This window comes from Ascaphus truei, chromosome 19 (genome assembly GCF_040206685.1).
Source record: "Ascaphus truei isolate aAscTru1 chromosome 19, aAscTru1.hap1, whole genome shotgun sequence".
Lineage (NCBI taxonomy): Eukaryota > Metazoa > Chordata > Amphibia > Anura > Ascaphidae > Ascaphus > Ascaphus truei.
The window spans coordinates 7,846,707-7,872,483 of NC_134501.1; the positions used below are offsets into that span (position 1 = coordinate 7,846,707).

The window sequence follows — 25,777 nt, forward strand, 5'->3', positions numbered from 1 at the left end:
TCTGGGATATCAACCTGAGATAACTAGCCCTATATATTGGATATTCCCACTCCTAGATTATTCCAAAGTACAGTATCACCAGTTGGAAGTTTTTTCAGCACTTCTATTGTGATTCCCGATGGCAGCAGCTGTGCCCTGCAAGTTAAAACGCTCAGATCTCTATCTCATTCCCCAGGAAAGTACAGAGGGGCTGGTGTTCTTATAGTCGCTGATATGCGCTAGCAGCTGTAATAGCAGGGTAGCCCTGCCCTTTTTTTTAAGCCCGGCTAATGCCATTACAATGGCGTTCGCTCCACTGGCGCGTTGTGTGTCCAACTGCAACGAGAGAGACCGATAGAACCCCTGTTGATGGTATGCAACCCATGCATGCTGCCGCCTAGCAGGTTCCTCTCCAATGGACGTGTGACGATGATGATGATGAGCCTGTAGAGAGTCTGGTGAAGAAGTTGTTAAAAGGGGGCAGCCATGATGAGAGGCAGATCAGCACGGGCCTGGAGGAACGATCGAGAGCAACCTGCGTGACGGGACCTGCACGCATCCCGCAGGGGTGAGACCGCAGATCAGCCTAAAGAGCCTGATAGCCCAACAGCAGAGATTCGGAAGCGATACAGAGCAGAGATTGCCGACGGAGGGGATTGTCCTGACAGTCATAGGATATAGTGGTACCGAAACAAACCTTTGCGAAGTACAGACCTGCTACACGTAGTTATAAACATGAGCTCCAACGGTGTACCGGTACCTGAAATATAGGCCTGCATAGCCAGGACTGGGAAGCCTCTTAAATTGACAATAAAACACAGCGCTTATGTGAACGGTAATGGGAATGTATTGTGATTGGCAGTGGTTGACAAATCACCAAAAAATCTACTCGCCACAGAAAAAAATCTACTCGCCACCTAGTACCAAACGTGTGCTGCTTGGGCCAATATTTACTCGCCCGGGGGTTAAATCCACTCGCCCGGGGCGAGCAAATGTATAGGTTTGTCGAACACTGGTGATTGGTGTGTGGGGATCCTGTTTTCTAAGGATCACGAGGTTTCTGTTAACCGTTTAAGTGTTGTGTCCCTTTGTGTGGTCTTTATCATAGGCATAAGGATTCCGGCCCCCATGTGGTGAATATATACAGTATACACACACACACACACACACACTCTCTCTCACTTTAATATATGCGTACGCCTATTGATCACAGAATAAGAAGAATGCCTTTTATAGTGTAAGTGGTCTTCTGTTGATTTGAATCTGGTCTTGGCTTGCGGAAGCCGGCAGAGGTATGCACGTGTGGCCTGCACACTTACCAGTGAGTCACTGGATAAAAAGTATTTGCAACCTTCTCTTTGGCCATGCTGTTACTACCTGTTTCAGTAGCCATTCCCAAGGTCTCGGCAGTGTCGTCCTCTTCCCTACTACACCTAGTTTACAACACACAACAGGGGAGCCCAATGCTACATCCAATTGACAAAACATATATAGTAATAAGTATAAAGTTTAAATACTTCATTAATAAAATTTTCTTGGTTATTTAGTTAAACCCTTTGGCCAAAGCATCATAAGCCTGCATACCAACGTCAAGGCATAACCAAATTTGCAGGTCCTAACACTGCACTGTGAACCTTTCCTTTTACCTCTGTATGAGGGGGAACAACCACAGTAGGCCCTGTCCATACAGCAAAATGTTAAGTTAAAAGGGTGGGGAGGGTGAGCTCTGAGAGGAGAGGCCACCTACCTCCAAACAACTTTTGCCAGTTAGAAATTGAATTAACACACAGGGGAGCATTGGGCTCCCCTGTCTTGTGTTGCATACATTTGCCACGCTCAGTTGCACTCCTTTTGACATAAATATTTATTTATATGTTGTGGTGGCTGTTGGGGTTTGAGCGTGCTGGGAAGGCCTTTAAAGTAAATGCTGGAGGTTCGCATGAGGCCTCTGTAACTCTACTTACCTTGGCTTCCCGTGAAGCGTCTCCATGGCAACCCGGCGTCACATGACCCCGCAACATCATTGGACGGGGGGAGGGGAGGGGGGCGCGAGCAGGCAGGGGAAAACGTTGCGCACCCCCTGACAACTCATGACCAATTGCGGCGTTACCCCCATCCAGCCCCCTGTAAAAGCCTTATTTCAAGGTGTGGATATGAGTAACGGCAACTTTAGGTAGGGCCTAACTAACATAACCATAAGTCCCTGTGTTAACGCTAATACACTGCTGATATAAGCGGGTATTAGAACGCCTCCTGTGCATGTAATTATCACGAGCAGCCGTTCTATTTAACCCAACGCTCTTTACGGGAGAAACCACGAGGGAACATTACAACATGGGCCTTTGAAGATACTCGGATAGCTTTTGTGTGACTTTGATTAAGTTGGGTTACCATCCCGTTTGCCTGGATTTTGGACTTTCCCACCGCAGGACCCACTTGGCTTCTAGAACCACAAGAGGAGACTCTGTGTATTTGAATTGCTTGGCGTCTTTATTTTCAGTAAAAATTGTGGCAATCCAGTGCCGAGCTCTGCATGGAACCGATCTGCTCGGAAGGCAGGGCGGAAAAGCAGCAACTCCTGTCCTCAAGGGCCATCAACAGGTCAGGTTTTCAGGATATCCCTGCTACAGCACAGGTGGCTCAATGAGTCAGCACAGATGTGCCGAAGCAGGGATATTCGGAAAACTTGACCTGTTGGTGGCCCTTGAGGACTGGAGTTGGCCATAGTAGGTAAAAGCCTTGCAGAGAAAGCCACGCCACCCACCCTCTGAATATCCAATAAATAAAGTCTGGACCTCGGACGTGAGCGGACTTATTTCTGTGTTGGTTTTCCGAGTGGCCAATGTGTCTCCTGAACAAATCCCTGTTGGGATTTTGAACACTTTCCAATATGGTTATGTATGTTTTCCTGCTACTGATTATTTATCACTGTACGTTCGAGCTAAAGCTCTTCAAAACTCACTGGGGGAAACCAATCCATTCGCATTTTCCGCTGGTTGTGTTTAAGATGGCTGCCTGCGTGATTCAATGCTGCATTTTCACCGAGCAGCGGCACGCTTGTATATCCAGTATAATAAATAAGTGATCATGAAGGTGGGACAGTAAAGGATAGTGTGTGTGTATATATATATATATATATCTCTATCGTGTAGCTGGGATGCTGCCTTATTGAGGCAATCAAGGCATTGAAACCGCCATTTTAAATGTGCAGTTATGTGTCTTGTCAATTAACCCTGTGAGTTCCCCCAACCCGTAGTCCCTACATCACGGGATGTAGCATTCCAGGGTGCTCCATCCCGCAACCTACCGGAGACTCTCACAACCGCCACCAGGCTAAGTTCTTTCAAGACTTCAGCTGTCTCACATTTTAATGTGGTCTGTAACTGTTACATACGCCTATAATCCTATGTTATCTCCACCTGTCCTGAAATGTCTGTAATATAACGTATCACCTCTGACCATTTAATGCACGAGTGACCAACGCCAGTCCTCATGGGCCATCAACAGGTCAGGTTTTCAGGATATCCCTGCTTCAGCACAGGTGGCTCAATCAGAAGCTCAGCCGAAGCCTGAAAACCTGACCTGTTGATGGCCCTTGAGGACTGGAGTTTGCCACCCCTGATTTAAGGTAACCATGTATCTGTTATCATAACTCTGTGCCCAGGACATACTTGAAAACGGGAGGTTAACTCTTCATGTATCACTTCCTGGTCATTGTTTTAAAATAAATCATTATCATTTTTTAAGCTTAGATGGCGTCCTGTGTACTCATGAACTGCATGGCGCGATCTACCCTGCGCGGAAACGGCAGAGGACGCCGGAATAATGGTTCCTCCGGCACTCAAAGGGTGAAATAATATTTCTAACCAAAAACGCCTTCCATATTCCACCGTGAAATACGCAGGTGAATTTTTCTGTTCTGGAGAAAATAAATCTCTCTCTTGGAAATGCTTTATATGGCACCGCCCTGCTCTCTGCAGCTTGGACTTCGCTGCAGCAACGCGCTCCCCTTCAGTTTGCTGGGAAACGATCTTCCACTGAAGATTTCCATTCTATTTAAAGGGACGGCGTAAGGGGGGGGGGGGAGAGAGATGCACCCTTTCACTGCCAAGAGAGGTTTGGCACTTGGCAGAGCGGGGCGGGGCCTTGCTGGCAGCAAACAGATGAGATATAGGCAGAAGGAGCGGCTGAGTTATTAAAGGGACTGACTCTGATAACATTGACACTGAGTTTGAATCAGGAGAACCTGGTTCAATTCCCGGTGTCCGCTCCTTGGGTAAGTCACTTTATCTCCCTGTGCCTCAGGCACCAAAAACTGACTATAAGCTCTACGGGGCAGGGGCTGCGTCTGTAACATTCCTACGTGCTGCGTACTGCGCGCTGTACTGCAATTGTGACGCGCTTGGAGTCCCATTGGGAGAAAAGTGCCATTTAAAATAAAGTTAAAAATATATTAAGCTGAGACCTTTAAACAGAAATGTCGCTGAGAACGCGGGCAGCTCTTGACCCCTTCCTGTCTGCTGCAAGACCCCAGGAGGCACAGGCCGCTGGCAGGAAAGGGGGTTTGCTTCTCTTGTTTGCAGGTGCATGAGAAATCCACAGGTGATACATTCATTGTCTTTTGTTGGAAGAGCGAGAACTTAGAAACAGGGATGCTGTATCTTTAATGAATATGCATATTTATCATCAGGAACTGGGGATTATTCAGCAGGCATATTACAAAGAAGTTTCAACAAATGAAAGTCAAGGGACATTTAGAAAAGAATACATTGTTTTTTTTTTTGTTTTTTTGACTGCCATTGCCAAAGGATTGTGTACAGGGACAATTCTGAAGTCTGCATATAAGTCCTGCATACATTGTGCAAAGAGAAGGCATGCGGAAACCACAAGCATGATGTCGGACAGCGTGTGCGGCACAATGCACACCCACCGCGTGTGCTAGCACGCGCCAAACCCACTTACCCCCGCTCGGTCCCGCGCCCAACAAAACCGCTTTCAGCACCCGTCAAGCTCTGGCGTTGAAAGAGTTAAAGCAGCATTTTTTTTTCTTCTGTTCCTGTAAACGTAAATGCTGCGCTATAGAACGGTGAGGAGTATCTCTACACATCCAGGCCTCCGGATTCCAGCTAGGTCACCGGCCGTGTGTGGCCCGGCTCTCTCGGGCCCAGTATGGATTCCTGATTGACGGTAGAATATTCTTTAGTGATGGTGGGGGGGGAGTACATTTGGGTATTTAGCATTAGCTAGGGCAGAGTTTGAAGTGTGTAGTCCTACTCAGTACTGTTTTATAGTGCAGCATGTTCACTTTGTAGAGCATAAATGTCGCGTGTTGCTCCACGTGTCGCCTTGTAGAGCTCGGCTTGTAACATTCGTTGTGTTCAGAACCTTGATCTGACTCTGAATAAGCATGGAGACACAAAGAAGCGATCCCCTGCGTCACACGCACAGCGCACGTCCCTGTGTGACATTCACAGCGTGGTTCCTTTGCCTGCAGTGAGGATCCATGCGGCGTCAGGGCGCAGAGCAGCAGTGGGATGCATGCAGAGAAGGAGCGTGGTACACCGGGCTACATGTACACAGAAACAAACAGCACCGCTAAATGAATCTGTTCCATGCACAAGCGCCATGCTCTGATACATTCATTAAACAGCTGAAGCCTGCTTATTTTAAATCGGGGACCAGTGTGAGCCCCCCCACCCCACCCCCCCATTAATGCCCAGCAGTGCGTGAGAAAGCCTTGTGACATTAAAAGGGGTTATTTCTTTTTTTTTTTAATTTGGGGACACCTTGCCCTGGGAAGTAGTTATTTCTGCCGCAAATGCTTAAATCGGAAAGGGCTCTGGGGAGTAAAATGGGCTTTTTTTTAAAACGAGAGTGTGTAACTGTTTGTGTATGACTAGTGCAGCGGTGACCAACTCCCGTCCTCAGGGGCCACCAACAGGTCAGGTATTAGGGATATCCCTGCTTCAGCACAGGTGGCTCAGCCACTGATTGAGCCACCTGTGCTGAAGCATGGGATATCCTGAAAACCTGACCTGTTGGTGGACCCTTGAGGCCTGGAGTTGGCCGCTCGTGGACTAGAGCATCATTTCTTCATCATATTTCGCCATAAAACTGTGTGATAGCTTCAACGCTTTTAAAGCGGCAAGTCCCACCTCACTAACCAGCCCTCCTGCGCCCCCATTTTCTTTTTAGAGCATGGAAAGCGGGGCGTTTTCGGGAACTGAACGGCATTATCTTCAGCTCTTGGGCCCCCCCGGATCCTAAGATTCTTACCGGCGAAGTGTCACTTCCGGTGTAAATGTTTTTTGTTTTGTTTTTTTTAAATGGCCATCCAATAGGAAGCCGCGACCAATGACGCCGAGGCACGCTATTGGCCTGTGTGAGCGGTGAGATATGGCGGCCATTTTGTTTCCGTTGGAGGGAGTTTTAAAACCATTAGCTTCACTGGTAAGAATCTTGGGAACTGGGGAGTTCGTGGAGCTGAAAAGAACGTGGTTCTGTTAAAAAAAAATGGGAAGGGGGGGTGTGAATAAAAAGAAAATAAATAAAACAAGCAGCTGGGATTGCTGCTATAAATCACTTATTCATGTTTAGGAGCAGAGACAACCCTAATGCTTGCGAATACCTCCCAGATGGAGGGCAGGACAGCGCCAGGCAAGTGCCTTCATTTGGATGGTGGATTTGTGAGAGGGCAAAACCTGCCCTGTTTTGAGTTTTTCTGGGGTCAGATTCACACAGTCCAGGTATTTGACCATTCTCTGCCACAGGGGCCCAGCCATACGTTGCAAACCAATACACTGCTGGCGCTGTTGGCAGCAAAGAGGTTCAAACCCGGCACCCGCCATCACCACAGGTGTGGAATAGTGTATGATTTCACGGCTTGGGAAATTGGGCGTGTGGAGGTGTGCCGTGATACAGCGCAGCATGCGTGAGGGCTGACAGAAGTACCGGTAAAAGTGGTATTTAAACATTGAGCGTCCCATCTGGATTTAGGAACAGCTTGTGCATACAGAGGGTCCCAGGCACCATTTGTGCATAAGACCCCACCTGTATATTCAGTGTTTGTAAATTCCTTGGTTCTTTCTGAAACCCGGTGGTTTTAGGGGTCGGTTTTGGAACGGTGCAAGAATATTTAACATCTAGTTGCAAAAATCAAGCCACGGCTGCAGCCAGAAACTGTTTGTACACCGGGGTGAAAAGACTTGAATGCCCAAGTTGGCATGAACTATATAATAAGCAGCCTGCCCTCATAACCTCTCTGCTGCCAGCAGGTCCGACACACACCGCAAAGCCAGGGGGACATCAAGGAATCGTTTGCCACAAATTCTCCATCCCACTGCAAAGATCAGCACTGCCAAAGCTGTGTCGTCAGTGTTCAGCCGATTAGGTGGGTGATGAGGAAAAGAACAAAGGTTAGCAGGCATGCAAGCAGGGGGAGTAGGAACCGTGTATATCAAGGGGGGCGGTGGTCTGATCCAGTCCTCAAGGGCCACCAACAGGCCAGGTAGTAAGGATATCCCTGCTTCAGCACAGGTGGCTCAATCAGTGGCTCAGCCATTGACTGAGCCACTTGTGCTGAAGCAGGGATATCCTTAATACCTGTCCTGTTGGTGGCCCTTGAGGACTGGAGTTGGCCACTCCTGGTGTATATTACGTGGCTAAACACACATTCGTGTTTATTCTCTGCAAGAAAATGGCAGCTTCCAAAACAGGCGTCCAACTGCTATGGGTTTTTTTTGGGGGGGGGGGGTGTCAAACACCACTGCCTTTAACAATAACACAGGTAATGTATGTCAGGAGTGGGATATACACTCGCATTCCACATTTGCTAGGAGCGGGAGGAGGGGACGCAGCTTTGTAATTTCCCTAACCAAGCAGGAGTGGCTCCGGCCTCCGGATCCCGAGGAGTAGGTGATCCATTCCAGGTCTTCGCACTCACCTATTGTATTAGATTTTACAGGCAGTGATACCTTTTGTTGATCAACATGTATGGGGGGAGGGGTGGGTAAAATCTGGCAGAATTATAAACTCATACAATAATAGTCTGCATTATTTGGTGCTGAATTTGTCTTTTTTTCAATTACATTTACATTGGGGGGAAAAAATCACTCTGATGCTAAATTTTGGTATTTTTTGAATATGCAATTTAATGTATTTCTTGTGGATTTGTTTTTTAATCTGATGCTTAATTGGGATCTGGGCTTTGTAATGCATTTCTTGTGTTAATTTGCACGTTATTGGAAACAGTTTGGGGAGATAGTGACGCGCATGTACAATGAATGTTTCACTTTTACCAGTTTTCATACACGGGGGGGGGGGGCGTAACTCCAGTACTCAAGGGCCACCAACAACAGACCACGTATTAGTGATATCCCTGCTTCAGCACAGGGGGCTCAGTCGAAGACTGAGCCACTGATTGAGCCACCTGTGCTGAAGCAGGGATATCCCTAATACCTGGCCTGTTGGTGGCCCCTGGACTGGAGTTGGCCGCCCATATTGCTGCAGTTTTGCTGCTGATATGCAGAAATTGGAATAAAACGACTATTTTTTTTTTTATTCTTTAATCGCTTAACACTGGAAATGCCATCCTAGCGTTTGGCCATGCGAGTCCAACAAAAGGTATAACAACTTGCGATGAATATTAAGCCCTTCCGGAAGGGGAAAACGGTAGCGGAATGAATGAATTCCAGTCACCACTGAGATCGGAAAAAAAACCAGGCCTGGCACCTCACTCCTGTGGATCACGGAGTCCGGCTATAGCATTAACCCTTTCATGGGCAGAGGTAGCAGGAAAGCAGGTCATTGTGGGTACCTCTGACCATGAACAAGGTCAGTGAGTCAACAACTTGTATAGTCTTTTTTTTTTTTTTTTTTTGCACCCATCACGCACTTTTAACGCAACTTTCAGGAAAAGGACGAACTGGAGAAGGGGGGGGGGGGGGAAATGTCAATATCTTCTGCATTCTCTCATGCCAAACAAGCAGGGGGAAAAATATCCCCCCCCCAAAAAAAGACATTACCCCGGGGGGGGGGGGGGGGGGGGGGGGGGGAGGGGGGAAAAAAGGCAAACTGTGATTGAAACTCAATTCTGTTCCTTTGGAGGAAAGAAAAAAAAAAAAAAACCCCAAAACAAATGACTAGCAAAATGTAGAGGCTCAGTCCACGAATTCGCCGATGAAGAGCCCGCGGTGGCGTTCCTGGCTCCGTAGCAGCGTCCGATATTCTAGAATTATCTTTTATTTTTACATTTGTTTTTTTTTTTGTTTGTTTTTAATGTTGGTGTTTTTTGTTGTGGTTTATTTTTTTTGTTTTTGTTTTTTTGCAAACGGAGGGGCGGTCCCGTCAAATGAAAAAGTGGATAAACAAAATGGCGACTCCGATGTTTAGCAAAATCACCATGACTACCAGGATGGGGGCGGAGCCCTGCGAAAGAGAGAGAGAAGTGAGAGAGAGAGCGCCATCTGACATTCGGAAACCGCTGCTAGTCGGGACTTGGAAATGCGCCGTTGCTGGCACCTCCTGTAACAAATGGGTTAAAATAGACTGACGCAAATGTATTATGCTTTTTAATCCCTTTTTTGTTTATAGAGAAGGAACTTGGGGGGGGGGGCTGAACTAAACCAGCTCTGGGCACACCCCTGTTCTGAGATACAGGTGAAGTTACTGGGTTTAAATCTCCCTCAGGGGAAACAAAATGGCTGCAGAAGCTCCGGCAAGTAGGAAGCTGCAACATTATCGGTTGCGGCTTGCTATTGGATAGCCATTTAAATCCCTTGCACTATATCCTACCCCAGAGTTACTGCCCCCCCCCCCCCCCCCCACCTGCAGCAAGGGCTTACCGCTCCATGTATAAGAGATGCACCCTAAGCATTTTATTTCCCCTGTATTAATATATCCGTATTGTATTTGCTCCCTCTACTAGCACATTGTGACTTCTGTCGCCTCTGGCAGTGAAGGAGTTAAGCAGAGTGCTGTGTATTATCCGGGTTGTTCATCACTGGACCGTCCCTCATCTCTTCATTACCGACTGTCTCTTCCCTCTCTCTGTCTCCCCCTCAGTATCCCTCTCCCTTTCCCCCTCCTCTCTCTTCCCACCCCCCTCTCTCTTCCCACCCAGCTCTACCTCTTCCCACTCCCTTTCTCTCTCCCCCCACTCTCCCTCTTCCACCCCCCTTCTCCCTCCCTCTCTCTCCACCCTCCTCTTCCTCCTCTTACCCCCCTCCAAACCCCCCACCCCCTCCTCTCCTCCACCTCTCTGTCTCCCCCCTCCCCTCCTCTTACCCCCCTCCGCTCCCCCCCCTCCAGCTCCCCCCCCTCCAGCTCCCCGCATGAAGCCTGCTGCTTCAGCGTGTCAGGTGCTCCCGATTGAAACCGCTGCTGCGCGAGGAGTAGCATAAGATGTGGCCTAGCAACAAGGCCCAGGCAGCCAACCAGATGCACGGAGCGGCAGTCAGCTGGCTGGGAGCTGACGATGCCGCAGCTTCCGATCTGAAAGCCCAGCAACGTGCGTGAGCAGCCAGCCATCTTTAATGCGGGCTCCAGCAATATTAAAACGGGAGATACTCCGATATCCTTTAAGGGGTAAAAGGCACTCGGGTGTAGTCATAGGCAGGCGTGACCCACAGAGCTTACAATCTAATTGATGCCAATAGCCTGTTACTGCGGCTAGTGTCACTTTATGTTTGGGACGCCATCGTTTTGAATGTAGCTGCAGGAGTGTGTGAGCATACTACTGCAGGGTGACCAACTCCAGTCCTCAAGGGCCACCAACAGGTCAGGTTTTAAGGATATCTCTGCTTCAGCACAGGTGGCTCAATCAGTGGCTCAGTCGTAGACTGAGCCACTGATTGAGCCACCTGTGCTGAAGCAGGGATATCCTTAATACCTGACCTGTTGGGGGGGGGGGGCTTGAGGACTGGAGTAGGCTAAAAATCAGATACACTGATTGAGCCACCTGTGCTGAAGCAGGGATATCCCTAAAACCTGACCTGTTGGGGGGGGGGGGGGGGTGCTTGAGGACTGGAGTAGGCTAATAATCAGATACCCTGCGATATATACTGAGACTGTGCTTCATAGGTAGGATACAGCGTTATGCAAATAATGACTGAATCTATTTGCTGCCAGCGGGGCCTGCAACGCATCGCAGAGTAATATGACACCATTTATGGGAGCGGCAGTCCATGGTGATTCATTGCTAATTGCATTTGATTTTAGATTCATTATTAATGGCTATTAATAACTATTCTTGAACGGCACAAGCCTGTTCATTGCCCCTGTTCTTTGTGTAATGGATTGAACGGCAGCGGCCTGTGCTATTTATACGTGGTTGCCACGTGTGTGTGCCACACCAGGGGTGCTCAACTCCAGTCCTCAAGGGCCACCACCAGGCCAGGTTTTCAGGATACCCCTTCTTCAGCACCGCTGGCTCGGTCATTCTCAATTGAGCCAGTTGTGCTGAAGCAGGGGTATCCTAAAAACCTGGCCTGGTGATGGCCCTTTAGGACTGGAGTTGCCCCCCGCCCCCTGGCCTAGCAGCTGATGAACCTGTAGTGTCACACTTACCGTGGGCTTGAGCTCCGCTGTATTTTCCTCGTCGGATTCTAGTGCAACAGGTAAAGATTTCTGCGGCGGGGAGAGGGTCAGATCTCGCCTCAAGAGCCGGGACTCCCCTTTCTCCCCAAACCGCAGAGTATCCAGTTTCTGCACGGTGGGCTCAGCAGAAGTTGCCGGCCTGAAGTTCTCCTTTTTCTGGGGTTTGGACCTCAGTCTTTGGACGCCGTACATGCGTTCCTCTAGGTGGTGGGCCTCGGCTGGGTTCCTGGGCCCTGCTTTGTTGTACTGTCTTTTTTGGGTGTGTATCTCTTGGATAAAAGAATCCATCCTCTTCAGGGGCTGCATCTCCATCTCATAATTGCTCAGCTTCTCCTCGTCCACCTCGAGCAGCTTGTTGCTACTTGGGCTGTGGTTGTGTGTCCGGTGAGAAGTCCATGATATTGTGGTTGGGGAGTCTGCCCACCTTTCTCTTGGCTTGTGGTTGGAAGCCACTTGTTTGTGGCCAGTGCTCCTCATCATCAGGTCTTCGGGGATGGAGCAGGGTCCCAACGGGTTACCATGTGGCATCCCTGCTCTGCCCCCTCCAACTTCGCTCCAGCTGTTGGGCCTCACGTAGTCCCCACCCCGTCCCTCCAGCAGCATTTGGATGTCCCCTCCCCGGTCCTCATCCACAGACAGCTGCCTGGAGAAGTGGGCGCTCCTGTTTCTAGACTTGGGAGCCGGCTGCAGTGGAGGGGGGGTGGATGGTGGACTGCACAGGGGGCTTCTCATGGGGCTGTCATCTGGGGTCACATCCGAGGGAGTCGTCCCTTTCTTGTAGAGTTCGGGGCTGTCCTGCTGTGGTGGGGTCTCCATTGAGATGACCTCGATGTCGTCGCTCGAGTTCTGATGTTTTGGCCTCTGGCATTTAAGCCCTGAGAAGGGAGAAGATGATACAGGAAAGGTTGGTGTTGTATAACCATTGCACACGCCAGAAATCACCTTACTGGCAAACTGCACCTGCTCATACATGTATTTATAGTTATATAGTTACATCCATGTGCTCATAGTTACATAGTTACATCCATGTATTCAGATAAACCTGAGGTTATGGGCAACGTTTCTGCAACTGATGCATCTCAAGGTGTAAAATAAACCGCACCAGATTGATCAAATAACAACCCCTTTGCTTGTAATTGCATGTTATGCACCTGGTGCTGAAGGGAGACTTTACTTAAGTGTATCTATTGCTTTTCTAACATCTTTAATGCCAAAAACGCGCGCAACGCAATTGATTTTAGGTATTTAAAATGTTAAAGCGGCAGTTCAAGCTGCCGTTTAAAAAAAAAAAATATATATTATTTTTTTTCCCCGTTCATTTTGTGCATCAATACAATCTGCACGCTGACAAGTGATTAGCGAAGCTGCAGATCGATCCGTTCTCCTGTAATCGATCGCTTGCTCCGGGTTATTTAATTCAGTTCTTGCACAGCATTGTGGGCAATGTAGTCCTGAAATATGATTGACTGGGCAGTTACTAGATACAATTGGTGCACTGCTAGCGAGAGGGCGGGGCTTACGAGCCAGAGCCTATCAGAAGGGGAAGGGGCTGTCACTTTGGAAATGCTTCCTACATTAGAAACATTAAACAGGTCTTTTAAACATTTTTTTTTAATGCTACAAGCATTTTCTCACAGTACAGAACTGATTTATTAAAAAACAAAACAAAAACAAATGTAGGATATTGCTTGAACTGTTGCATTAAGACATCCAATTCCTTTAGTCATTTTAAACAACCTTGCTTGTTGCAATCCAAGAATTGATAGCTCTGCGCATGCGATACGCATGCTTAAAATGTGCTATTTTCACAGTTTTGTAACTTCTCGGTCAATTACACTGATGGTAATAGCCACCACAATATGTTTGTAAGGACACATTCAATAGAATACCACTCATTTTGCAATTCCCTGTGTTGGAAGTGAATTCAAATCTCTGCTTTTGCCAGGCGGGGTTCAGCAAAACAGAGATGAACACGTATGCGCCCACTTACTGAAGGCAACGTTAGGGAAACATACTTGTACTGTAGTGGTCAAGGTGGCTGGAAACAAGGGCAAGGATCACTCAACTGCTGACCGGTCATATAGCGGAGGATATAGAAGTTTCCTGAGCACACGCAATGTACACGGCAGGGATTGCCATCTCATCCTCCTTTTTGCAACAAATATACAGAGCGCTGAATTTCCATATCCATAGTGTCGATGTTTGATATCCCACCGCAGGAAGCAGGGTCCATTTCTGCTCGGTACGCTGCCCGTGCTCTGCTTTTAACACAATCTCCAGTGAAGGGGAGAATATTCAGTGTTACTTTGAAGGAATCTCGCCGATAACCCTGCCGCATCGCGCATAACCCTCCCGCTTTGTACGATGTGTTGGCCAAGCAAAGACTGGGCCGTCAGGGCCTCAGTGCCAAGACACGTAGAGAGGATGCAGACGCAGCGCTGGACGATCTCATTGTGTAGACGCCGCTTGGGCAGTGTATAAATAGCTGTTTGCAGAGATATAGAAGGGTCTCGGATGCCTGTGACACCCCAGCGAGGCATCTCATGTGTATTTCTTGTGGCTAGACCTCTGCAAGAGATCCTGCGCCTATACAGGGAGCCACTACTCCAGTCCTCAAGGGCCACCAACAGGACAGGTTTTACGGCTATCACTGCTTCAGCACAGGTGGCTCAATCTGTGGCTCAGTTGAAGACTGAGCCTCTGATTGAGCCACCTGTGCTGAAGCAGGGAAATCCTAAAAACCCGACCTGTTGGTGGCCTTTGAGGACGAGTGTCGGCCCCCTACACTACAGGCTTTGAATTTCCTAATGAATTGTGTGTGCCTATAAAGAAGACTAATTTAATTTGAACACTGAAGCACCAAATAACACCACTATATAGTTTTTTTGCTATTGTTTCCTATTTTTCCATGGCTGGCATTTTATTGTTTTGAAATAGTTTTTTTTTAGGGACATATTGAGATTGTCAAGGAATAGCAGTGGATATTATAATAGGGAACGCACTTTATTTCATCATAAATATATTAAACGTAACCCTTAAATTGCCAGAGGGGTCTGCAATGCATTGGCAGTGAAAGGGTAAACACATTTGCCCCAATGCCTTGCAATATCACGGGTGGCAGCCAGCAGGCTCTGTCCCTACTCCTTGAGAAAGCCCCGGAGAGGGCGTGAAACGCGTGGGAGGAGGATTCTATTTCTGTTTGTCGATTTTGTATCATTTTATGTAGTTTAATAAATAGTTTTTAATGTTACCTACACTTGTAGGTTCTGCATCTATCAGGGGCGGCTGTGTCACTGATCTCTTGCTCCTGCTCTGTCCCTATGAGCCCCCATGCGGCAGACTCTGCTCACCCTCCCCACTCACCTCTGACCTCAATTACAGATGGGAGCCCCCGGGGGAGATACTGACCGTTTTCCCGATGCTGGAAGGAAGGAGAGAACTCTTTGGCAGCAATTCTGGCTATCTGAGCCTCTTCTTGCGCTTTGTGGGCAGCTGTGGCAGCGGCTTCTGCTTTGGCCCTGGAGTGAGACGTCCTGTAGAAGACAGAGAGATGGGGATGTATGAAGGGACATCCAGACACGGGTTCCCATGCATGCATAAGCAAGTCTGGGGGCCCGGGAGGAAGACTCTGGTGGTTATGTATCCAGTCCCACTTTGCAACATATAGTTGAGATAAAGCAAAAGCACTTGGCCATGTAACTCCTTCTGTGGCCTTAATTAATTAACCCTTTAGCTGCCGAGCGATGCGGGGCAGGCCCATCTGGGAGTCACAGGTTTAATAGATTTACAAAGTCTAACACTAGGCAGCACTTTTATTCCTCGGTGGACGTGCTCCTGAGCTGAAGAAGTCTTACAGCTGTTAAAAATAGGCTCTTATTTTAGTGAATACAAATACCACTTGTGGGGCATTTGCACGTCTCAGACAGGTCTGCGGCCCTGGCTTCCCCATTATCTCTTAGCGTACAGTGCTTCCACTGCAGCCAGGGATTCTGGGTAATGACATGTAAATGAGCACACAGTGTGTCACTCTTTACTTCTAATCCATTTTAACATGGGACCCCTACAAGCTTAAGCCTGCCGCATTACACAGCTTTCCAGCACAGCCTGGGTTAAAGAAGTGCAGAGCCAGTAACCCTACTCACAGACAGCTGTTTAACCCCTTTTGGGTCTCATCAGTGCGAGGTGGGTTGCTGGTAATGCAACGTAAAGCTGGTACGTGGGGACAGCCAGACATTTAAAAAGTTATGGTGGGGAAAGACTTATTTATGCATTAAAAAGAAAGATAACCTTTTTAATGCCAGTGGAACTATATATTTGGAAAAAAAAACCACATAGTGGTCCACAGGTATGTGTAGGAAAAAGCAGTGGTACCCTGTACCCTCTATTACCGACACACCTCAACCACTGAGCACAGTAACAGCTACAACACGATATGCAATACTTTAGGTCAGTCGTGCTCAACTCCAATCCACAAGCCCCCCAACAGGTCAGTTTTTCAGGATATCCCTGCTTCAGCACAGGTGGCTCAATAAGTCCCTGCTTCAGTACAGGTGGCTAAATCAGTCCCTGCGTCGGTACAGGTGGCTTAGTCTTTGACTGAGCAACTGTGCTGAAGCAGGGATATCCTGAAAACCTGACCTGTTGGGGAGGGGGGGGGGACTTGGTGACTGGAATTGAGCACCCCTGCATAAGGTGCCCAAAATTACCCATTGAAGAAGATGAGGAATTTTGCTGAAAAACGGTGCAATCGGGCCCGTGAGCTGATATAATATAAGCCCTGTGGTGATCCCTTCGTGTGCTCTTACCTAAAGCAGGCAACATGCTGCAGTGAGTACAACGAAGCTCCGGCCGGAGCTGAGGCTTCATGCAGCGCTGAGAAACCTCACTGAGGCGGTTTGATTTGGCCATTTTGCTGCGTCCGTTACACAGGCACGAGCAAAACTTTCCACAATACATTTGCTGAACAAAAAGTGCCTTTTTTGTGGGACCAAAATGTATTGCTGGTGATCCGGTTCGCAGAACTTTTAACGGCTAAAAGATTCTCAGGAATCACACATTTGCACCAGTAAGTCGCTGTTTCGCCGACCAATCACAGCTCGCTCGCTACTCCCAAGTGATTCGCCAAGCATTTTCTCCTCTCATCTGTGTGTATGTATATCTTTATTATTTAGTGCTTTACAAGAGACAATATTGTACAGTGCACGGAATTATTTATCCCTATGAATTATATATATATATATATATATATATATATATATATATATATATATATAAACACACACACACACATCACAATATGTGCAACAAACAAGAACAATAGGGAAGGAAATCCCTGCCCCGGAGAGCTTACAATCTAAGTGGTATGTTGGGAGACTTACAGAGACAGTAAGGCTGCGGCTCCACTGGCGCTGACCGCGCTCCTACTTGAGAGCAGTTACGTCACCAGCTATCCAAGCAAGAGTGCCGGGTGTCCTAGCTATTTTGCAAGCGCGCGCGCGGGGGGGGGCGTTGCAGGCAAGCTGAGCGCGCTTCAAAGTCTCTTTGTTTGTTTATCTAAGCGCCAAGCGTGGGTGAGCGTGTTCCTGCGCACGAGCGCGCGCACACCGCATGAGTGGGACAATTTAAATTGCTTAAACTAAACTCGGCAAGCACCATGCGGTCAGCACGCTCAGCGCCAGCGTGGCCGCAGCCTAAGAGGGAATAAGTGCAGTAGATGGCAGTGCTTGGCCACAGTGGTCGGTGGGAGTGACTGGGTGTGGGACAGAAGCCATGCATCTAGGCTATTGAAATGCTCCATTTAACAGGTGAGGGCTTACTTAAGGTGAGGAGAGAAGGTGCTTGGCATATACATGTGAGGGATTACCACAGGTAAAGGGCAGTGAGGCCAAAAGGTTTAAGGCGAGAGAGAGCAGTAAAGGTGAAAGGGGTGGAAAGGAGACAGTTATGGGCAGAGTGCAGGAGTCGAGCAGTTCATAAGGAGAGATCACAGCTGATATGTAGGGAGGAGCAGGTGAGTGGAGCGCCTGGAAGGTAAGAAGAACTTTGTAGGTGAGCCGAAACCCGATGGGAAGCAAGGAGAGGGATTTAAGGAGGAGACGAGCAGAGAGTATTCTGGGAGAAAGTTAAATGATTCTAGCAGCAGAATCTTGGATAGATTGCAAAGGAGAAAGCTGTGAGGCAGGGAGGCCTGTTAGCAGTATGTTACAATAACCCAGACGGGAGGGGATAAGGGCAGGCATTACAGTTTTAGCAGTAGATTGACAGAGGAAAGGGCAGATTTTTAGCAATATTACAGAGGAAGAAGTGACAAATGTTAGCCATGTTATGAATGTGAACGGAGAAGGAAAGGGAGGAGACAAATGTTACACCGAGGCAACCTGCTTTGGCGACAGGATTGATGGTAGCACTATTTACTGTGATGGAAAAGGCCAGATTTCGGGCTCGGGATGGGAGTGGGTACCTGGCGAATTTTGCCTGCATTCTGACTGATTCGCACACTCACATATTTCGCAAACACTGACGAAAGCTTCACACGCACAAAGTGGGCGTGTATGGGGGACGTGTGAGGGTATCTGTCAAATTATGTTGAACCGCACAGAAGGGTTACATGACTAAGGCAGCACTGCAGGGGTTAACACCGCAAATGTTACTGGGTCTCATTTACACAGCAAATCTCTGCTTCACTATTTCTTTTGCACTGTACTAAGGCACCTGACAACGCGGTGTTAGACAAGTCAGCAGTGGTGTTAGGAACAAACTGTACATTCCTGTTAAATTATTGCAACATACAGTAATGTAACTAATTTATTACAATTTCCCGCTGTGGGCTCATTATCCCTTATAACTTGCAATTTGCGTTCACTATAACACTCTCAGGGGATAGGTTACCATCAAATAATTTGACTTTGTAATAAAATAATTGAATTCTGAAGGGAAGCTGTATTGAGTGGCATGTTCATGTACTGTGCATGTAATTATATGTCTGCTGCTTTAATAAACAGTGACGGTGGAATGCTGCATATACTGTAATAACCTTGGTTCTCTGTTCCATATGGCGTTCTAGCCATGAATAATCAATAGCTAGGTGTGAACCTGGGAAAGGGGGGAGGGGGTGCGTGCTGCCAGCCTGTAACAATAATGCAGAACAGATCTGATCTTCGGGGCAAAGTTTTGATTGGTGGTGACGGTGAGTGGGGGAAAAAACCCATAGGGAAGTGAAAGAGAAAATGCCAAATGAAAGGATGGAGAGAAGAAAAATAAAGAGGGGGGAAAACCTGTGTAATAAAATGAGGAGTGTGAAGAGGGATTTCAAGAAAATAAGCTGGAGAAGGAAAAAGAGAGAGAGAGAGAGAGTAGAGGGATGAGAGAGAGAGGGGAGAGAGAGGAATGAGAGAGGGGGAGAGAGAGAGGGGAGAGGAGAGAGAGAGTGGAGAGGGATGAGAGAGAGTAGAGAGAGAGAGAGAGGGATGAGAGAGAGAGAGAGAATGTGTGCAGGCGAGTAGAAGGCAGATTAGCTGCTCTGCACTTTCACTAGAGAGTGTGCAAACTCGGTCTGAATTATTAATGACCGCTGCAGACTGCTGCCCTTCTGCTTTCTGCAGACTGAAAAATCTGGCAAACCTCACAGCGAAGCCTACGCAAGATATCCAGAACATCTGAGCGATGGCACACGCCTTATGCCACCAGCACCCCTCATTTCACACTCTGCTTTCCACCTACAGTGACCAGCTGGCTCTAAATTACCAAGGACCGGCACCGTTGGCGCTGGTGCTGCAGCTTTGCGTTTCTGCACTCATCGGATGGACACACTCTGTTACATGGAGGCTCAGAAGTCATCCTATTGGAAGTCGTTAACTGGCTACCAATGTGCTGGACGGGTCCGTTCTATACAAATTGTTAAAGTGCCGGATGCTGCCCTAGAATATCATTTAAGGACGAGGATGAGGAAGGTCTCAGTCTGACTGCTTTGAAATGGCCCATGTGGCATTCTGGTCTTGGCTGGACTGACCCATACAGAGGTCATATTTACAAACGTACTGGTATTCCCCACTATTCACTTGAATGGGCAGTGAGATGTCTTATGGAATAGCACCACTTAGTAAACATGGGCCACCGTCTGGTGGTTACAAGGAGCCATGTGCAGGTAGAGTAGGCTCACCTTGCCAGCAGAATGGCGGCTTACAACAGCGCTGGGTGCAACGCAGATAAAGCTCCCGCGGAAGGTCAACATGGTGTGAAAGCTGCGTCACGACAGTCTTAATAAACGTATTTATTTCGGAGGTTGATTCACAACTTAATCAGGACAAGATGATGGCGTAAATCAATATCGGAATATTTTACCTTATTAAAGGTCGTTTGCAGGTCTGCGAGCCTGCCATTCCCCATTATCTCTTAGCATACAATACTTCCCCTGCAGCCAGGGATTCTGGGAAATGACGTGCAAATGAGCACACCGTGCTTAAAAACATAACAAAGTTTATTAAGAGTGGTGTGCCGCAGCATTGCCGCCATGTTATGGGGGAGCTACCGGGCAGATCTCCGTTTAGCCGAGAATCCACCTCACCACCATGTTGGGTTTGAATGGAAGAAGAAGGTGGAACTTTGTTGTATTCTGCCAACATCGGCCCAAATCCACAACGCTTCGCTGATTCCGGGCTCATTACGTGACGTTACCTAGAACAAGAACGGACGGCACGTTCCCTGAGATAACATAGTATCCTCAAACCTAGTTAAATGCAGACAATGGCCGAACGACAGCACATTTGCCCAGGCGCAACGTCACGTTATTGTAGCATAATCTAGCATTACCCCGATCCAGAGCCTGATATATATTTAAATAAAGGAGAGGGAAATAACACTGTTAGTTACATTGTACCTCACTGCGGTGTTACACCCACCCAGACCCTGTAAAACCCCTATTCATGTAACATTAAGTCAGAATAAGTCTCTGCTGGCTTTCGGCTTCGGCTGCAGAGAAGCCTCCTCCCTCCGCCGTTAAACACTCGGCCTCCGGCCGCTGCGCCAAGGTAAATTAAAGTAAGGGTTCATGTAGCAGTTAGGGTAGGGGGTTTAGGGGAAGGAGTTATAGGGTAAGGGGTTAGGTTTTTAGAGTAGGGGATAGCGTTAGGGTTAGTGGTCTTTAGTGATTTACCTTGGAGGTGAAGCGGCCGACGGCGAGAGGTCCTTCCAGCGAGGTGAGTGGTGGCTAAACACCAGCGGGGATTTGTTCGCGGCAAAATGGGCGCAACCAAATGTCCTAGACCGACATTAAACCCCGACATTAACCGCGGCAAACTTTTGTGGCTATGTGATGTTATGATAATGCCTCATTTGCATAATTTAAGGTGAACGCACCCCACACCATGCACACGCACACACGCTTTAACCGAGTGAGAGGACCGTTTACTGCAAAGGGAATAACTCCCTGCGAGTGCAAAGTGTCGGCCAGCAGCAAAGAGGTCAGTGCGTTGTGGGCCCCTTTGGTTAAAGCAGCAATACTGCTTTCCACCATTTTCCCCCCTCATGTATATGTAAGGCGTGTGACAATGTGTAACAATGTATCTACATTCTTACCTAAGCTGGCAATCGTTTGGTGCTCCTGTAATAAATGTGTCAAAATCCTTCTTGCGCGCCTAACGAAATGGCCGCCTTTCAGTTTCAATCAATCTTTCAGTCAGTGTAACTCAGCAGCTACAGTGTATCCTCATATTACTACGGTAACATTGACTATTGTTACAGTTTGCAGCACAAACTGCTGGGAGCATTGGCAACACATCACAAACAGGAAAGCGTTGCAAAGATCTTGCACTGCTGGGGAGGTGTGCTAAAGCCTGCTGTAGAACTCAAAGGAGGCTCAGTGTATTACAACCTATTACAAATGACAATAAGCGTTAAATAACAAATGAATAAAAAAAACAGTCACTATTATCTAATACTACCGAACTGATTAATTTAAAAAAAAACAGAAAAAACATATCAGATTTCCCATGTTTTGCCGCTTTAAAGTTGCTACAGTATAGTGCAGAGCCATTCAGTGGGAAGAGGTTGACATCCTTTATTTTGTGTAATAAATGGTCTTCCCTTAGGTCAAAAGCCCCACTTTACAGTACCCCGCCTCCCAGAAGCTTCCCCCTGCCAGTACTCTGAGGATCTCTTTCATTCCGGGGATACTTTTAGATTCTCCATGCACAGATTAAGGGCTTTTTAACTCCAACGCCCATTTTACAAGCTTCAGAGAGCTCAGCTGAAAGGTAACAATTAAGCTGTTAGCCTGTCTTAGGAAAACATGCTTTTTTTTATTTTTTTTTACGCTTTCAATTTTTCTAACCCCGGAGCATGAGAACGGATCCTATGGGGAGGAATTTCTCTGCTCTACTTTTTCGTGATTTCTGCGGCTTTTCCGACGGTTCTTTAAAAAAAAAATATATATATATATAAATGTGTCTGCAGCAAACTCAAGCTGCAGAATATAATGACTGCTTCTGGCACCTGTGTAAATCTCGTGCAGACTCACACTTTAAAATAAATATATATATAGTTTTTGGGGCCGTCGTCCACATTACATTTAACCTGTTCATTGCTGCAGGGAATCTGCAATACGCTGCAGAGTGAAGGTTTGAAACTAAAATACTAAGCGCCGTGTTTACTAAGTGGTGCTACAGTATATAAATGCTGTCCAGCTACATTCAAGTGAATGGGCCCTATTTACTACGCAGTGTTACTCCATAAGACACCGCACAGCCCATTCACTTGAACAGGCGTAAAGGGGCATATTGACTGTGCCATGCTGGATGGTGTGTTATAGAGCAGTAATGCTTAGCAGACATGGTCCTACCTCCTCTTGTGGGGGCCACTTTTAATACCGAGTATTTGTATTGTTTGATTACGGATCCTGCTTTCATTGCATTATAAACAGTGCATGTGATGCTTTAAAGAATGACAATACAGTCATTGCAGTCAATGGAGTTCTAATGCAGCACAGGGACACAACGTGCAAAATAACCACAAGAGAACCCCCCCCCCAATCTTTCTCCTGTGTAGAAATGAGGAGACAGAGAGGGACGGGCAGCAAGGGAATGATAGAGACTATCCAGCGAAATCAGTTTTACACGTACACTTCCCTTATACTGTGCCCGTGCGAGAAGGATTGTGCTAGCCACTGAATCCAGCTGTGCACGTTCCCATATTCCCTTTCTCCTGCTATTCCTCTTCCTGTGTCTCTTCTGTTTGACCCACTTCCTCTGTCCCCACTGTTTGCAGATGAAGGTCGGCAGCATGCATGGAGCGTGTGACGTGAGGGCAGCTCTGTGGGTTTATACCGTTAAAAGTGACTCTATCCTCTATAAATGGGACGTGTTGTCTTCGCACCTTCATTGTCCCACTGGCCCCTGAAGAGGTGAAACAACGGTCAGGTTACACGGCCACCTCTGCTGTCTCTATCTCCATGACGTTGTACAGCACTGGGTCTCTAAGCCTGTCTGTGACTTCTCTTATCAGCTCCACAGTTTGGTATGGAGAGGTGAGAAGAACAGCCCACCTCTACCGTGTCAAGGTGGCAGATGGTCCGGTCAGAAGAGAGTAGACTAGCACAGATAGTATAGCACCCTTCCTCAGGTTCACCCATTACCGGAGCAGTCCCTCTTAGGACCAAAAATGTTTAAATGGCAGCAGTACTTAAGCCCCTTGTAATGTGTTGCTGGTACCCCAGGCAGTGAAGCGGTTAACATGCCGCAAAATAGACAAAATCCAGAACATAAGAAAACCCAACTGTCTTCATCTGCAGCAACGTCACGACGCTGGGGCTTGTCCTCGTAGCTCCGGAGTGTGACAGCCCGCTAGTAAAGTGCCCTTTCCGATGGGATGGGCGTTCTGTGCTATACTGTAAGCCCTTCTCGCAAGTCCAATCCGGGTCTAAAAGGTTTTTATTAGAAGCGGTTTCACTCCGGATCTGCCGATTCGATCGGTTTGTCAAAAGCGCCTCCAGCTCACATTTTTCTGGTAGCCCCGTTATGCAAACCGCTTCTAAAAACGCCATTTTTTTCCCGCCACCTCTAGGTGGGTGAAATTGGTCTTGTGAGAGAGAAAGACCCACAAGTCGGACTGGGGACGGAGGTAGCACCACCTCATGTCATTCCGCTTCTAAAGCGCGCACAATCCGGGCGGCTTGTCACTTTTTATAGACGCGGTTTAGAAAAAGCGGTTTGCGATAGAGTAGGGTTTTCTCTCCCATTTCATTCCGCTCCTTCTGTACATGCCTCACCGCATGGTTGGGGAGAGACAACTTCGGCGCTACGACAATAATAGGCCCCAAATGTTTTATAAACAAAGGATTAAAAGATGCATACGCGGATTTTGTATTTAAGGTAATAATTATCACGACGGACCCCTGCGGAGAAGTGCATTGCTTGCCCTTCCAGCACTAATGGGGTTAAACATATGACTGGCATTACTTCCTCTTGGCCCTACTTATACCCTGCCGTACCATTCAGGTGTCCATCAGCGTTTTCTGCGCAAACTTTACCACGTCCCTTTGGTATCGCGCGTTTCACTCAGGGTAAAGTTGCTCAAGGTCACATGGAGGGGTCTTGAATCGATATTTCTTAGTTTATTGAGCCAGATTATCTCCCAACCCCATCCCCCAAACCACAGCGTTCCTTCTGTTACATTTTACTTGCATTTCAGCCCTTTCTCTATTTAATCAATATATTTCCTGCCCAAGGGCCCCACCAGTTAATGGAATTAAGGGAGGGGGAAGTAGCGCTTCAAGTAAATCCTTTCCTTTTCTCGTGAGTTTACACAAGGGATTGTGAAACATTGATGTGAAGTTGCTACACTATGCAGCTCTCCGTTGCAAAACAGGGCCAAAAGTTCTGAGAAGCAGCTTTGAAACCATTGGTGGTTCCTGTGTGTAATATATACTGTGTTGGCCCAAATATAGTGCTATGTTTTTTTCCTAAAAATGTCCTTTTATTTTTCATGTAGAAAACCTTCAAAACTTTAGGGTGGTATTATGTGCGAGGCCGTGCTATATTCGGGCCAATACGGTATATATATGAGCTTGACAAAGGACTGTGTGGGTCTGAAACGTACATTGTTCTAGGGTTACGTTGGTTGCCCTACGTTTCATTACATTCATTGCATTATCTGGAGAGCACTGCGGACCCTTTTTTTTGCTGTATATTTGCTGGACTGGTTTGGTGTTCCCTGTCCCTCCGCGCGCAGCATTTTTGATATATATATATATATATATATATATATATATATATATATATACAGTGGTCGACAAATCACCAAAACATCTACTCGCCGAACAAAAAAATCTACTCGCCACCTAGTACCACACGTGTGCTGCTTGGGCCAATAGGAGCTCGCCACGATGTTAAATCCACTCGCCCGGGGCGTGCAAATGTATAGGTTTGTCGAACACTGTATGTATATATATATATATATATATATATATATATATATATATATATATATATATATTACATACATACATACATAAGAGAAAGATAAATGGTTGGCACTCACAAACTATTTAGTGTTTAAATATAATATAGTGTGCTACGTGTTTATATGTAATAATGTAAAAATACAATTGTGATAAATAGTGAAGAGGATATACAGGCATACCTCGCATTAACATACGCAATGGGACCGGAGCATGTATGTAAAGCGAAAATGTACTTAAAGTGAAGCACTACCTTTCTCCCAATTATCGATGCATGTACTGTACTGCAATCGTCATATACATGCATAACTGATGTAAATAACGCATTTGTAACGGGCTCTATAGTCTCCCCGCATGCACACAGTTTCGGTACAGGTAGGGAGCCGGTATTGCTGTTCAGGACATGGGGACAGGCGCATGTGCGAGCTGCCATTTGCCTATTGAGCGATATGTACTTACTCGCGAGTGTACTTAAAGTGAGTGTCCTTAAACCGGGGTATGCCTGTACATACATATATGTGCAAATTAAACTAATGTGTAACATTTGTGGAAATCCAAAATATATATGGCTGTGAATCCAATATGAAAAATGAGAGAAAAATATTGCCAAATAAATTGCATAAACAGATAATATGTGAACATAATTGCTAAAGTAGAAAATCAAGGAGAAAATTAAAGTAAATGGATAAAGGTCCAAAAAAGTTCAGTTCAACAGTTCAGAATCTGTAGGGAAAATCCATTGTATGTTTAGGG

At 47.0% G+C, this 25,777-nt stretch overlaps 1 protein-coding gene across 2 annotated transcripts in view; it reads right to left on the reverse strand.

Annotated features, from left to right (window-relative positions):
- Positions 1 to 9,021: 9,021 nt before the first annotated feature.
- JPH3 (junctophilin 3) overlaps positions 9,022 to 25,777 on the reverse strand; it is a 51,253-nt gene continuing 34,497 nt past the window's right edge. For both annotated transcript variants that reach the window (XM_075576431.1, XM_075576432.1), the window contains 3 exons: positions 14,983 to 15,107; positions 11,545 to 12,449; positions 9,022 to 9,405 (listed from right to left, as the gene is read on the reverse strand). In XM_075576431.1, coding sequence (XP_075432546.1) covers positions 9,325 to 9,405; positions 11,545 to 12,449; positions 14,983 to 15,107 — 1,111 coding nt within the window. In that variant the 3' untranslated portion in view covers positions 9,022 to 9,324. The remainder of the gene's footprint in view (positions 9,406 to 11,544; positions 12,450 to 14,982; positions 15,108 to 25,777) is intronic.